The 14,729-nt window shown below is 23.0% G+C and overlaps 8 protein-coding genes and 1 non-coding gene across 9 annotated transcripts; 2 read left to right on the top strand and 7 right to left on the bottom strand.

The window, feature by feature from the left end:
* Positions 1-34: 34 nt before the first annotated feature.
* Positions 35-2,164, bottom strand: AAJ76_1800012566 (dna replication licensing factor mcm4; the record flags this gene model as incomplete). The annotated part of the gene is made up of 1 exon (XM_024474267.1): positions 35-2,164. One exon carries the CDS (start codon positions 2,162-2,164, stop codon positions 35-37), a length of 2,130 nt encoding a protein of 709 aa, XP_024331270.1.
* Positions 2,165-2,487: 323 nt separating this feature from the next.
* On the top strand, positions 2,488-3,057 carry AAJ76_1800012242 (signal peptidase 21kda subunit; the record flags this gene model as incomplete). The annotated part of the gene is made up of 1 exon (XM_024474266.1): positions 2,488-3,057. One exon carries the CDS (start codon positions 2,488-2,490, stop codon positions 3,055-3,057), a length of 570 nt encoding a protein of 189 aa, XP_024331269.1.
* An 84-nt stretch (positions 3,058-3,141) lies between these two features.
* On the top strand, positions 3,142-3,729 carry AAJ76_1800011588 (hypothetical protein; the record flags this gene model as incomplete). Its single annotated transcript, XM_024474265.1, has 1 exon — positions 3,142-3,729. One exon carries the CDS (start codon positions 3,142-3,144, stop codon positions 3,727-3,729), a length of 588 nt encoding a protein of 195 aa, XP_024331268.1.
* A 205-nt stretch (positions 3,730-3,934) lies between these two features.
* AAJ76_180009659 (hypothetical protein) lies at positions 3,935-5,071 on the bottom strand (the record flags this gene model as incomplete). Its single annotated transcript, XM_024474306.1, has 1 exon — positions 3,935-5,071. One exon carries the CDS (start codon positions 5,069-5,071, stop codon positions 3,935-3,937), a length of 1,137 nt encoding a protein of 378 aa, XP_024331267.1.
* Positions 5,072-5,951: 880 nt separating this feature from the next.
* On the bottom strand, positions 5,952-6,025 carry AAJ76_180008705. The gene has a single exon. It is a non-coding gene; the product is annotated as a tRNA-Phe (tRNA).
* A 202-nt stretch (positions 6,026-6,227) lies between these two features.
* Positions 6,228-6,839, bottom strand: AAJ76_180007891 (hypothetical protein; the record flags this gene model as incomplete). Its single annotated transcript, XM_024474305.1, has 1 exon — positions 6,228-6,839. The coding sequence occupies one exon, from the start codon at positions 6,837-6,839 to the stop codon at positions 6,228-6,230; it is 612 nt and encodes a 203-aa protein (XP_024331266.1).
* Positions 6,840-7,342: 503 nt separating this feature from the next.
* On the bottom strand, positions 7,343-8,668 carry AAJ76_180006062 (hypothetical protein; the record flags this gene model as incomplete). Its single annotated transcript, XM_024474303.1, has 1 exon — positions 7,343-8,668. The coding sequence occupies one exon, from the start codon at positions 8,666-8,668 to the stop codon at positions 7,343-7,345; it is 1,326 nt and encodes a 441-aa protein (XP_024331265.1).
* A 206-nt stretch (positions 8,669-8,874) lies between these two features.
* AAJ76_180003603 (hsp90 family chaperone) lies at positions 8,875-11,127 on the bottom strand (the record flags this gene model as incomplete). Its single annotated transcript, XM_024474282.1, has 1 exon — positions 8,875-11,127. The coding sequence occupies one exon, from the start codon at positions 11,125-11,127 to the stop codon at positions 8,875-8,877; it is 2,253 nt and encodes a 750-aa protein (XP_024331264.1).
* A 750-nt stretch (positions 11,128-11,877) lies between these two features.
* AAJ76_180001026 (hypothetical protein) lies at positions 11,878-13,704 on the bottom strand (the record flags this gene model as incomplete). The annotated part of the gene is made up of 1 exon (XM_024474264.1): positions 11,878-13,704. The coding sequence occupies one exon, from the start codon at positions 13,702-13,704 to the stop codon at positions 11,878-11,880; it is 1,827 nt and encodes a 608-aa protein (XP_024331263.1).
* Between the last annotated feature and the right edge of the window lie 1,025 nt (positions 13,705-14,729).

Below are 14,729 nucleotides of genomic sequence, written 5' to 3'. Positions count from 1 at the left end.
TTTTATTAATTGAAAATAATCAATATAACTATAATTACTTTATTCTTTCATATTCACCATTACTATTTTTACATATTAAATCTTCATTTTCTAAATCTTTAAGACATTCAATCATAAGTTTTTCATTACTTTTTGTTTCATTAATTAATCCTAAAATGTCCATCTTCTTCTTTTTAAGTATTTTTATAACACTATCCTTTAAGACTTCTAATAATTTTTGTTTAGATGCAGATACACCAGAAATAATCATATCCATGTCAATTTTACCAGTAACAGGATCAATAGCGTACATTAGAAGAGATTCCTTAACAATCCTTAAGGCTTCATTAACATCAGAAGGCATGATTACACTAGAAAAACGCATTCTCGCGTGTGCTTCACTTAATCTTATAAGACTTTCTAGTTGTCTAGTCGTAGCAGTAATCGTGTTGCCGTTATCAATTTGCCTTAAATCGCAATATGCTTTACTCAACACTTTAATACTATCTTCTGTCAATTTAGGGATAATTCTTTTAGCCTCTCCAATATAAGCTTTTAATAAATTAATATCAACAGTTCTAATATCTTCTTCTTCATCTGTATACATATTAATAATATGATTACCAATTTCTTTATCCCTTGACTCATCAAATCTATCAATAAGAAGACATACAACATCAAATCTACTTAATAAAGTAGGAGGCAAATTAATATTATCAATTATACTTTTTTTTGGATTATATTTACTTTCTATTGGATTACAAGAAGCTAAAATACTACATCTTGCATTCAAAGTAGTAATAATACCCGCTTTTGCTACTGACACAGTCTGTTGTTCCATAACTTCGTGTAATACACTTCTGGTGCTATCACTCATTTTATCAAATTCGTCAATACAGCAGATACCATTGTCAGATAAAACAAGAGCACCCGATTCTAAGACATACTGTCCTGAATCCGGATCTCTAGAAACACTGGCTGTTAAACCTACCGCACTTGTACCTTTTCCACTGGTGTACATACCTCGCTCACATATTCTATTCATAAAACTTAATAATTGAGATTTAGAGATACCAGGATCCCCCGCTAATAGAATATTAATATCTCCTCTTAGTCTCGAATTCCCCAACTCTTTCTTTACACCACCAAAGAGTTGTAACAAAAGGGCTTTTTTAACGGAATCCATTCCACAAACTGATGGAGCTATAGACTTATAAAGTCTAGTATACAAGTCTGGATCGCGTCTTAATTCATCAATCTCTTCTAAATAGTCTCTTTTCTTTTCTTTCTGATTCTTAACACTAAATGACATTAATTCTAAATAAGTCCTAAATGTACTCTTTATCTTTTTTAAATGTGCATTTAATCGTACAGGTACTGCCCTTAACACCCCAATAATTTCAACTTTATCCCCAGGAATAAGACTGTCAACTAAATCATCTCTAGATATAATAGTTAAAGTTAGTGGTGTAGTACCATCAGGTATATTTTCAGATAATTCTTGTATTTTTACAATCTGCTTATCATCATAAATCCCTTTGTTATGTTTTAATTCAAATGTAAACCTTCCACTACATTTACATGTAACAGGCTGTGTAATCAATCCCTTAATACTTTCTACCTCTACAGTGTTTTTACATTTTATACAGGAAAATGATGCCTTAGATAATTCTGGTATTACACTAGATGTTCTAAGTACCATACCATTTACTTTAATAATCTTATCGATATCTTTAGGATCTATATTTCTTATATTAACCTCCTTTCCAATATTTATACATCTAATTTTAATTAAACTAGTAGTATTAGGATACGATTCTAGAAATACTTCTTGTAGGCCATTCTCAAGAATAGGTAATGTTTCTAAAGGATAGTATAAAATCTGATTACTAAGATTAGCGGGTAATAAACTACAATCAAGAGTAAAGATGTATTTTTTAGTCATATTCATATTCTCAAAAATATGTTGATAATTTTCAATATTTTGAATAAATTCTTTAAACTTTTCTGATGTCTCTTGGACATTAATAGATGTTCCCCAGATAAGTTTTACTCTTTCTGTTTCAATAATAGGAGAATAGACCGTAGAAGATAAATCTTCATGAGATGGTGTAAGATTAAGAGTATTGTCATTACTAGCATCATGAAAAGAAAAGACAGAAGATTGTTGAGAATTTGATGTCATTGAGGGTATAAAAAATTAATATTTTTTATAGTAAAAAATCTGTTATATATTCTAATAATTAGAAGATTAATATATATAAAAAGTTTGAATCTGATAAATATTAAATTTACATTAGTTTTCTGTATATATTATTAGGTTCTTTAAAAGTTAAGTTATATTAATACAACAATTTTAACATTTATGTATTAATGGTGGCTTTTTTAGTATAAATTTACTGCATACTTTTTTATATTATTTCATTTATGCTTTTTAATATTATTTTTATATTCACTGCATTCTTTTATTTTATGCTATTTTATTTTTAAATATTTTTTATCCCCTAAATGTCGGATAAGTTAAAATTAAAATATTCTAAGAAACCTGTAAAGGGGGATATCTACAATCTTAGACATCTTAAAGTTCTTATAGATGAGATTTTAGTAGATTTCTTGGTAAAAGACCTTAATTACAAGTTAAATAATACTTACACAGATTTTCAAATATCTGTAGGATTACTTAGCACTGTTCTAGCAGCATTATTAACCTATTTCTCAATGAATTTTGAATTTAAAGATTATAAAGTATTTATGATCTGGTGTCTGTGTATTTATTCTGTCCTCAATGGGATAGTATACATTTTTGATACATTAAGAGGTACTACTTATTATTTTACTAAAGTAATAAAAAATAATGTACAAGAAGATAAGAATGATAAAGAGACAGAAAAAGTAGTATCAATACGAGTTTGTACAGAGATACTACCACCTAATCCTATTTATACTTTATTAGTGTATAAAGACAATAAACTTATACCTGAGAAATGGTCTAAAAGTGTATTTGAACTATTTAAGGAAGATGGTACGTTAAATGCATCCCAGTTTTTAGATGATGTTACATTATTTTTTAATAAATAATTTTATGAAAGTTTGTTTTCTTTTCCCAACAATTTTTTTAAATATGACACACAAAAGATTTACAATCTTTATTTTTGTTTATTTATGTTACAGCCCATTACATACGATTACAATTCTTCTACATACAAAATATTCAATATTCCTGTTTTATGTGATGATTTCTATGCCACCTCTAAAAATATTCTCATTCTCGCTAATAATACTATAAAAATATACACACATAATAAATGTACAAGTATTAAGTTATATAAAATTATAAAACACAATCTTATACTTTTTATAGATAAAAAGTGTATTATAAATATATTATACAGGTTATTAATAAATAATTATAAAACTATTGAAGATATTATTTTATATTTAAAAGTAGATAATATTCGCAAAGTACAAGAAATGACAGAAGGATTTCTTATTACATATAAAGATGGTAGTAAAGTATTTTACAATCTGAATTTAGAAATTATAGAGAAGCCTTGTTGTTCTGTACTTAAACCACTTAAAATTAATACAGTTATAAAAACAGGTGAAAGATCTATATGCATAAAAAAAAATGAAATAGAAATAGATGGTAGAAGTTTTGAATGCGGAAATATTTTAAAGGTGGTAGGCTATGAAAATTACTTATTTATAAAAAATGAAAAAATGTTAAAAGTATTTGTATTTGAAAAATAAATATTTTTTTAAGTCTAATTAATGTTTTATTCTAAGCTGTTTATTATTCTAAGTACTTTTTATTCTAAGTACTTTTTATTCTAAGTATTTTTTCTTCTATGTATCTTTTTATTCTATGTATCTTTTTATTCTAAGTACTTTTTTGTAAGACACTAAAAATTATTTTTAACAAATTTTATTTAAATAAAATGTTTATTGATTTAAATTATTCATCTTCTGTTATTTTTTCAGAAATATAATTCTTTAGATCTTTAAGACTCGGATAAACATTTTTACATCTACTTACTGCTTTCACAATTGAATTATTAATTTTGTCAAATATTTTGAGGTAATGTAATGAATCTTGATTTTCTGTTATAACCAAGTAAATAATCTTAGTGTGTTTAAATAACTCATTCCCTTTAGTATATTTCTTTAATGTATTACAGACATTAATTAACTGCTTCAAAAAATCCAATTTATTTAATTTTACACTAATTTTCACGGAACAAACATCTACTAAAAAATCTCTTAGATGATTCAGAGAAGAAATAATTAAATCTTTTTTTTCTTGTAAAATATTTGTCTTTTCTACTAAATTTTTAAAATTAGGAATTTCATTCTCAACAAAGCTTTTATAACTTTTTCTAGAATAATATTTAAATTTTCGAAAATTTTGAAAAGCTTTATGCTCAGGATCGCCAAAGAATTTTGCTTTTTCCATTTTTCTAAGTTGTTTAAGAAGTATTTTTTCTTGCTGATTATCTGTCTGTTCTACAGCAAATAAATCAAAAGCTATAAAAGACAAAATTTTAGCACAATTATCCGCAGATACATTTTGTAATAGCTTACTGCTATCAATATTGTTAATTGTATCGTAAATATTATCATTACTTCTTAAATTCTTATAATATTTGAATGTTTGCTTTACGTCATAATCAGAGATTGATTGTACATCTTTAAAGGTGGTATTATTTTTAACTTGATGAATGATTTGTTCATCCAAATCTGATACTAACCCGTCACTTTCATTATCGTTATTCTCAAGAGGTTCAACATCTAACTTGTTCTCATTTACGAAGACAAATCTAGATGCATCAAGATCTAACATTAATGAATCTATAATCTCACTTAGAACGTTATCTGATAAAAAATTCTCATTATTTTCAGCTTTTGGTATTGTTGTAAATGTTTTCAAATGATGTTCATTATTTGAAAAAATATTTTCCGCAGCATTAAACGCTTTGCTTACATTGTTCTTAGTAGTATCTACATTGCTTTCACAAGACTGTAAAGAATTTGAGTTCATAGATAAATTATCTGAATTTAGTGAACAGAAAATTATTTTTATGCAAAAAATCATGTAGGGCTTTTTAAAAGCAAAAATTTAAACTTTTTTCTAAATTTTTAATTAATTTTATAAATTACAACCAAATAATTAAATTATTTGTATGTATTTAAAGATACTTTTTACAAGTTTTTTTAACCATTTATTTTAATTTGTAAAGTAATTAGTTTTGAAAAATAAGATAATAAAATTTTAAGGTTTTAAAGATTAAATATATTTAATTTTTTATTTTTAACATAGTTAATAATTTTAGATTTAATATCATTTTTTATTGTTTATGATAAAATTTTATGCTTCAGATTCAAATAAAATTCTAATAAATGATTATTTATCTTTTCAAATATGTTTATATGATAAATAAAATAATTATTTATTTGTAATTGTTAATTAAAATTGTCGAAATATAATAATGTTGTACATTATTGTATAAATTCATAATATTTTTTTACCCGATGCAGGAAGAAAGCAAAGTTAGTAAAAGTGTTATTGATAAAAATAAGAATAAAATTTATATTTAACAGTAAAAAAGAAAATGTTTTTTAATTTATTTGATTTAAAAATTATTGTAACTAACTTTCTTGTTTTTTAGAATTACTGAAAAACTGTAATGTTTTTACTAACGAAGGTTTCTACTTCGCCAATCATAAGACTAAAACCTCTGAATTGAAACGTATGAGAATGATCTGTAGCCTTCTGTTTCAGATAAACAAAAAAAGCTAATTATAAATAAATATGCATATTAAAAGTAGTTCTTTTCGTCTTCCGAAACCACCATCCAGCCCGACTAGCCTTCGGTTATTGTTTTATTGCATAAAAAAATATTTAAATTTATAATTTTTTTAATTAAATCGCTCAATTAGGAAAAATTACAAATTTGTGGCTTAAAACTAAAAAATTGGGAGATCCGGGGTTCGAACCCGGGACCCTTAGATCTTCAGTCTAATGCTCTCCCACTGAGCTAATCTCCCATGATCAAAAAAATAATATATATATCATTGTAAATATTTACCTTCCTCTGGAAAAAGCGATAATATACAATCCTTTTTTAAAATAAATATTGTAAGAAATAAATTGTAAAATTTAAAAATTAATTAATAAGACAACTGTAAGGTTAAAACAATTTAAAAAGCAAGATTATCATTTGTACATTTAATTTATAAAACTAAACATTTTATTTATCATCATCCATAGTCAGTATGGCATTTCTTGATTCTAAATAATATTTCTGTACGTCTTCTTCAAATATTTCAGATTTATAAGGAATTTTTAGTTCATCAATAAGTTTATCTAACATTCTTTTACCATGTAACTTATAGTAACCTAGAAAAAGACATATTTTACTTAATAAAAGTCCAATACTTTCATTATCTTCCTTTATACTTTCACTTAAATTATAAAGTATTAGCTCTTCTAAATTATCAACATTAACATTGCTTTTACTAACTAAATCAGAAAAATTCTCTAAATTTCGATCCTCCAAAATTTTAACTAAGATTTCATTGCAGTCAGCTTCTTCCACAGTTTCAAAAGCAACTCTAAATGAATCTTCTGTTATTTTGTATTTAGGTTCTAATACTTCGATTAAATTATTTATCTCTTTTGTATCTTTTTCTGTTGGATTGTTTTTTGCCTTTAAAATGTTTAGTTTTTCTTTTAATTTTCGTCTTTCTTCCATTTTTCTTTGTCTTTTAAAGTTCTTGTAGCTCCTTTCGTCTATGTTTGGATGTATTTCCGATGAACTTGAAATATCAATGGATTCAGAACTTTCTTTTGAATTCTCCATAAAGGGAGTGAAAATGTATTTCTTAAAAATTAACAAGATAAATTAATAATAAGATTAATTAATTTAAAAGATATTTATATTGGAATGTATATTTCTTATCATAATGATCTTTTTTATGCAAATTAAATATTTAAGAAAAATTCCTGCGTGACGTAGAAAGAAGACGATGACACTTAAATAATTTATTATAATGTGCAAATTAAAACTTTATGATAGCAAAATACAAAAGCATAATTTAAAAGTAAATGTATATTATAAAATTCTATTACCTAGAAACTACAAGAATATATTATATTTGAGTAAAAAAATTACACTATCACAAATCTTAGACAAATAAAAATGTCGAAGTAATTAGCTTTTATTGCACATCAGTGTTGACACATTTTACAATGACTACTTAAACTACATTTCTAATACTAACAAAAGATGTAAAAATTAAACAACAAATTAAAGACATAAAATATCTTTTAAATACCTTTTTTCTCAAAAATTATGCATAATTTTTATAAAAAATTAATTTCTTCCATAAAATCACTACAAATAGCATAAATAAATTTGGCATTTTCTCCAAATGGTACAAGAAAATAATAAAAATCAGTATCTTCTTTTTTTGAACTACTACAAATAATAGCACACTTTTTGCTAAATTTGTATATCTTTACATTTATATCTACGTAAATTTCATATGAAAGATTTATTGTTTTCTTAACATAAGTAAACATCTCTGTAATATTTATTAATACGTCATCGTATGTAATTATTGCTATAGAAAAATTATCCAAATGATTTAACATAGATAAGTCTACTAACAATTTATCATTATTTTTTACATATTGATACACTGGTAAAAAATAATACTTATCTTTTACTTTTATTTTTAAGGTATTAATAAATACACCTCTATCAGTTTTTATTATAAAACAATCTGTAACATAATTTGATTCTAGTTTGTTAAAAACAGGTGTGTCATTTTTATAAATTAAATTACCAGATAAAATTTTAAAATAATATCTTTTTTTCATAAAATCATATTCTTCTAAATATTTAACATCTTTAGGTTTAAGGTATTTACTCCAATTAAATCCTAAAATATAATTGTATGAAATATTAGTAAAATTATCAATAAGATTAATATTAAGAGTGTCCTTTAATCTGTTAATAATATTATTAAGACATAAGTAAGATATTCTAGGAGAAATTTTATGGTACATTCTGTATACCTTAAAATAAAAAAAAATGTCTATTAAATTATCTTTTGGTAGTCGTAAAATATATAATGTTATTTCTAAAGGCAAAATAGGTAGGATGGTGGCATAAAATAACATGTTGGGTTTTAATTTTAAAATGTCGTCTAGCAGTTTTGTACTAGAATATTTATGTGTAAGATTATGTAGACAGTTGTTATCAGTTGATATTAAATGTCCATTCATGTATTTTTTATAAAATGCAAAATACCTATTATTTTCAGCATTAATATAAATATTGTGTCTAAAATCAAAATCTGCTTTTTCATTTACTGTCATTTTTTTGTTATCAAAATTATTCAAGTAATATTTTAAATACTTGCAAAGTTCAGATTTGAAAAAATCTAAATTTTCAGGTAATATTTCAGAATCAAGTGGAATTTTAAGAGGGCCGAACACATATCGTCCATCTTTTTGTACACAATAAATATCAAAAGGGATATTAAATATAGATTCCTTGCTTGTAATTCGAATATTAAGATGACTTGTTGTATTAGAAACATTTGATTCTATATTTTTGTAGTGTATTTTTATAATTTTAGATTCTTTTATTCCAGAACAGAACACGTTAATAATGTTTTCCATTTATGCCCTTAAAAATTAAATCTTTTTATTGATTTTTAATTCAGTGTAAAAAATTTAACATCGTGTTAGTCTTTCTCGTAAATTTAGTAAGTCAAAAATATTTTTGGTTTTAAATTCATATTTTTAGACTAAGAGCATTTAAATGGTACCAATAATATTTACAACAAAAATATAAATAACTTTTTATTTCGCATAAAACTACTGAATTAAATCTTTTTAATGATAATTTCTTCTGTATCTGTTTTTATCTTAAATTTATAATATTGTTTTATTCTCCTATTTAAATCAAGAGATTTAGTATCAATTATAAGACTTACTAAATGTTTTAAATCTTTTCTATACTTTTTCTTTTTAGTATCAATATAATACTCAATAATATCAATTAAATCTTTTGTAACAACACCTTCTGTAAATTGTATATAATTACAAAGAATCTTAATAATAATTAATGCATTAATATTTTTATAAATCTTAAATAAATAGTTGTATATATGCACCATATATTCTAAATGTAAATCCTTAAAATAATTTCTTAAAATAAATTCATATGCTTTAAGACATCCACATCTAATATTAATATCATTATTCTTAATATTATCTTCAATAAACCCCAAAAGGATATTTTTATTATTAGAAATCATTAAATCATCTAAAATTCCTTCACAAACATCTGTACAACTTTTATTTCCAAGGTACAGACTAGAAGTCAAAGCCATTAAAAAATTTATAAAGCAATAATCAGAACTATTACAACACTTTTTTGTATACCTAAGGTATAAATATTGAATCCTCCATTTTAAAGAGTTGGCTTGCAATGAGCTAATAGCATCATCGGCATATATATCACTACAAATATCAATATTAATTTTATTAAACTTTTCTAAATAATACAAAATTTCATAAAACTTTTTTTGATAATCTTTATTCTTTTTGCATTCATCTAATAGTTTACTTAAAAACTCTAAACTGATAGTCATCCCAGAGATAAAAAATTTAAGTAAATGTAAATTTGTCAAATTTCCCAATAAAATTTCATCAACTATAATCTTTCCATCTTCCTCTAAGTTTGGAATATACTTACCTAAAGTAAATAATAAATCATTAACTACAGCACTATGCTGATAATGGCAAATAATAACCTTAAATAATTCATGTTTTGTAATCTCCCTTATAATATTTTTACTCATTTCTTTCGGAATTAAATTTCTTAATATTAAATCCTTTTTAATATTCAATTCATGCGATCTCAAAATATTTCTCATAGTAGTACAAATTACAAAGAAATCTGTAGGTATTTTTGTACAAAAAAAATCAGATAATTTGACAATGAGATTTTGATGATCAGTACAATAATCTAGAAAAGTTGGCATAATATTAATAATAAGATTATCTTGTTCATACAAACTGAAAAATACAGAGATATCATTATTAGTACTAAATTTCAATAAGTTAACATCAAGCTTAATAATTTGACTAAGAACATTTATATCAACCGCACTAGCAATAATCTGTAATAATTTAACAGAGGTTATCTCTCTAATCACAGAAATGTAATGAGGAATTAAAAATAATCTATTTATGTAAAAAAATTCTTCTGCCAATTTTAAATCAGTTGATTTACTTGTAAGAATATCTTTAATAAGATTTTTTAAATTTTTAGATAAGTCAATCACAAAATTTTTGGTCTTTAAAAAATGTATATTATTATAATTTGTAATTTGATTAATAATCTTCATAATAGTATTTTCATAACCACAATAATCTTTATTAGATACCAGTAAATTAATAATATATTCAAGTTCAACTTTTTGAAGATCCATGGAAATTTTTATTGTTTCTTCATTTTTATCAATGCAAAAAATCAAATTTATATTTTTTTCGCATAAATTTCCTTGATCGATCTTAGGACCATTTATAATATAATTTGTATATTTAAGCAACAAATTGTATGCATATTTTGTATTAAAATTAGTTAAACGACTTTTAAAGTCAAGTTTTCCAATTAATTCATCAAAATATAAATTATAAAATCTTATAAAATTGTTATCATCATAAAGTTGAACAGCAAATTCACTTTTTATATTAAAAAGTTCTAGAATGCTTCTTAGCCTCTTATCATTTGTTTTGTAAAATATATCAAGAAGATTTTTAAACAAGTTGATAGAGTGCCTATCATTATTTAAAATTATTCTAATTAATCGATAAGCTTTTTCTTGAAAAGCAGTTTCAATGTGACTTAAAATTAAACTAGTAATTAAATCCGAATTTTTCACAAAATCTTTGTACACAAATAATATAGAATATAATTGCATAATTAAAGCATCAGATTCTAACTCTAAAATTGTTTGTGCTATATAATTAATAATGTTTTCTGGTGATGTTTCAATATTTCTATTTGTAAGTACTTGTATAATTTTAGACTGATATTGTTTAAGTTTTGGATTAACTTCTCTTTCCATAAAGGGGTTGAAATTATACAAAAAGTAAAGCTGAAATATTTTACTGTTTTATTTTTAAAAATTTATGATTTATTTTTAAGTAAATATTTTAAAAATTTATGATTTATTTTTAAGTAAATATATAAAATTTATATTATATTTTTAAATAAATATATAAAATTTATATAATATTTTTAAGTAAATATTTTAAAAATTTATATTATATTTTTAAGTAAATATATAAAATTTATATAATATTTTTAAGTAAATATTTTAAAAATTTATATTATATTTTTAAGTAAATATTGAAAAAAATTATGTTTTATTTTTAAGTAAATATATAAAATTTATATTATATTTTTAAGTAAATATTTTAAAAATCTGTGATTTATTTTTAAATAAATATTTTAAAAATTTAATCTTTTTTTAGCAATAATTTTCATCTTTTTTATTTTTTACAACATAAAAATTACTATATAAATAAATTATCTTAATTAATCAATAGCTCTAAATTTACAATTTATAATAAATTATTTTTATTTTAATATTCACACAAGTAACTTAATCATTAATTTTATAAGCTATACATTTGTAAAATATTAAATTTTTGTAGATCGCTTATCAATTGTATACAGAACATTGTTTACATATAAAAAATCGAATAATATAATTCTTATTACATACAAATACAAAAAATTCACTTTATCTACATTGTAATAAATTTTACGTATTCTAAATTTTCTAATAAAATTACTCTGACCACACAAATACTTATAAATTTTCCATAAGTCTAATTTCTTCATCAAAACTATCTTCATAAAAAGGCTTTTCGTACTTGACACCAATACTTTCACATAAATTAAACAACATATTATGAATTTCAATAGTATTAACTTTTGAACATTCATTTTTTAAATGTTGAATATGTCTTGATTTTACACAAAAAGACATACCAGAAAGAAGGACAATTAAAATACGAAGCTTCATTTCTCTATGAATTTTTATATTAAAAAGTGAACTAATGGCCGTCTCTTGGATTTTACTATTTTTACATTTCAAAAGTCCACTTAAAAATTTTGTGTATGAAAACGTTTTCAATTTGTACGAATTTCCTATAAGTTCAATAATAAAAGGTAAAAGATCAATTAAAATTAAATCTAAACAAAATAATGAAGCAATTTTACACACAAGCTCTACATCTTTAAATTTCCAAGGAGCACAAAGTATTTTTAAAAAATATTTTTTGTTTTTTTTAAGAATTAAATCAATTTTGCTACCAGTTTTATGCACCCCATTTTTAAAATGATAACTTAAAAAATTATAAATATTGTCTTCTGACTCATATCTCACTGATTTTGAAAAAATAACTGAAAGCATATCATTTATGTGAGTACATTCAATACTAGAACATTTATTACCGTATGCAATCAATTTATCTAAAAAATTTCTTGCTTTGTTATTACTTTGTTCATCTACTAAAAGAAATCTCCCAACATTTTTCATAAGTAAGCAACAAATTTCAATATCTTTCTGTTTATAAAAATATTCTAATAAATTAAAACACTCATTAAATCCTATATACCTAAATTTAATTAGCTCCGATACTAAAAATATTGTATTAATTAGATCTGTGCGATTTGTTATTTTATTTTCAAAAACATCTTCAAGAAGTTTATTAATACTTTTTTTACACAAAATACCACAATTTCTAATTATTCTTGCCAACACTGGCATGCAAAAAATATTATTTTTTAATTTATTGTATATAACAGGTATCATTTTTACATTTTCTGTTTTTCTAAGATATTTTGATATCGCGTCTATTTTTCCAATGTCCAGCTTATTACTTTTTAAAATTTCTACAATGTCTTTTGTTTGTCTTGGAATTGTAAAATTATCTTCTCCTAAAAACTTACAAGTATAGAAATCAAACTCGTTTTCTTTTAATTCAATAACTTGTTTAAAGTTGTTATCAGACTTTTGTTCAATAATGTCTATGTTTAAAACCCGACATATATTTAAAACACGTTCAGAATATTTGTCATCAATCTGGTTCATGTCTAATTGCCCAATTTTAGTTTTTTCCTTATTTATAAATGCAATTAATTTTTCATCATTAAAAAAATATAAGACATATTCCATATAAAAAATTTTGTATAAATTAGACGCATCATTAAAAAGTGATTTTAATGCTAATTTATAATTAAACTTTGTATCAGTAAGAATTTGTATTTCTATGAAAATAATCTTATGCCAATAAATTTCTGTCGAATTTAAATGTGTAAATAACATATTAATAAATTTATGATCTTTTAGATATATGGAAATAATCCTAATAATATTTTTAATATCCTCTAAACATGTTACTTTTAAGCTTAAAATTGAATCAATTATTTCTGAAAAAAATTGTTCCATATTCTCAGTAGACAAATCTTCAAGTAGAGGTTGCAAGCTCTCATTTTGTAAATTTTTCAACTTCTTAACCAAACTGATCTTTTTTTTTAATTGTGAATTGCGATTTAAAAGTGATTTAGTCTGTGAAAGATGTATGCGTTCAACATTCCATTCCATAAAAGGGCCTAATTTTTCTATTTGCATTTTTAAACGCAAATAACATAAACAAAAAATCGCTATTTTATAAAACTTTTAAAAGTTTAAAGTAAATTTCAAAGGTGAAAATATTAGATTTATTTAGTTGTGATTAGTTAATACAATTGATGTATTTAACAGATGGATGTAATTTAAATATTTATAAATAAATATTTAGAGGCTTAAAAATAATAAGAATATTAAAAATAATAGATTTATCATGCAATTTAGTTTAGGAAAGTCTATGACAAAAAAATAAAATCTTATTTTTTATACTGAAAATTTATCTTTGATATAAACAAGATTAATAACATGAAAGATGATTATTTTCTTAAATAAAATCATGTGATTTTTTAATTTAGAAAAATGTAGCAATTACATTATTAACTTTTGTTGTAATTTAATGTAATTAAGATTAACCATATTTGTAGGTATTTACACAATTTCAAAATCTTTATAAAATATTTTTTTTCATTAATTCCTAAATTAATAATTTATACAATAATTTATCAATAAAATTGTAAAAAATTAATTTTAATAAAAAAAAATCACAAATACATTTTAAATTTCTTTTTAATCTTTATTAAACAATTACAGAAAAAGAGTACAGTAATTTAATATTTTAAAGCTAAAAACCACAATTTTAAGAACTAGATTGCCAATAAAGCCTTCATAGCAATAAATTAAAATCTTTTGTATATTAGAACTATAGACAAAATCTGTAATAAATAAAAAAATAAATAAATAAAAAGTTTATTGTTAAAAAATAAAAATCAGCAACAGAAAAAAAGCCACCATAAACTCCACTGTAAAAACAAAATATAAATATTGTGCTTAGACGCCAGCATACCTTTACGGCCTTGCTTATAGGAGAAAAGAACGTTCTCTTATGATACAGAATCCTCGGTCTACTTAAAGACCATTTCTCACCTTAAGTGAGTGCACAGAACAACATCGCCTGGCTCAATACACCATTTAAGAACACAACTCAGTTCAGCGGGGCGATACAGCAACAGTATCATGCCTGACCTCTT

This window comes from Vairimorpha ceranae (genome assembly GCF_000988165.1).
Source record: "Vairimorpha ceranae strain PA08 1199 chromosome Unknown NODE_18, whole genome shotgun sequence".
Classification (NCBI taxonomy): domain Eukaryota; kingdom Fungi; phylum Microsporidia; family Nosematidae; genus Vairimorpha; species Vairimorpha ceranae.
This window is presented reverse-complemented; position numbering and strand designations above follow the sequence as displayed.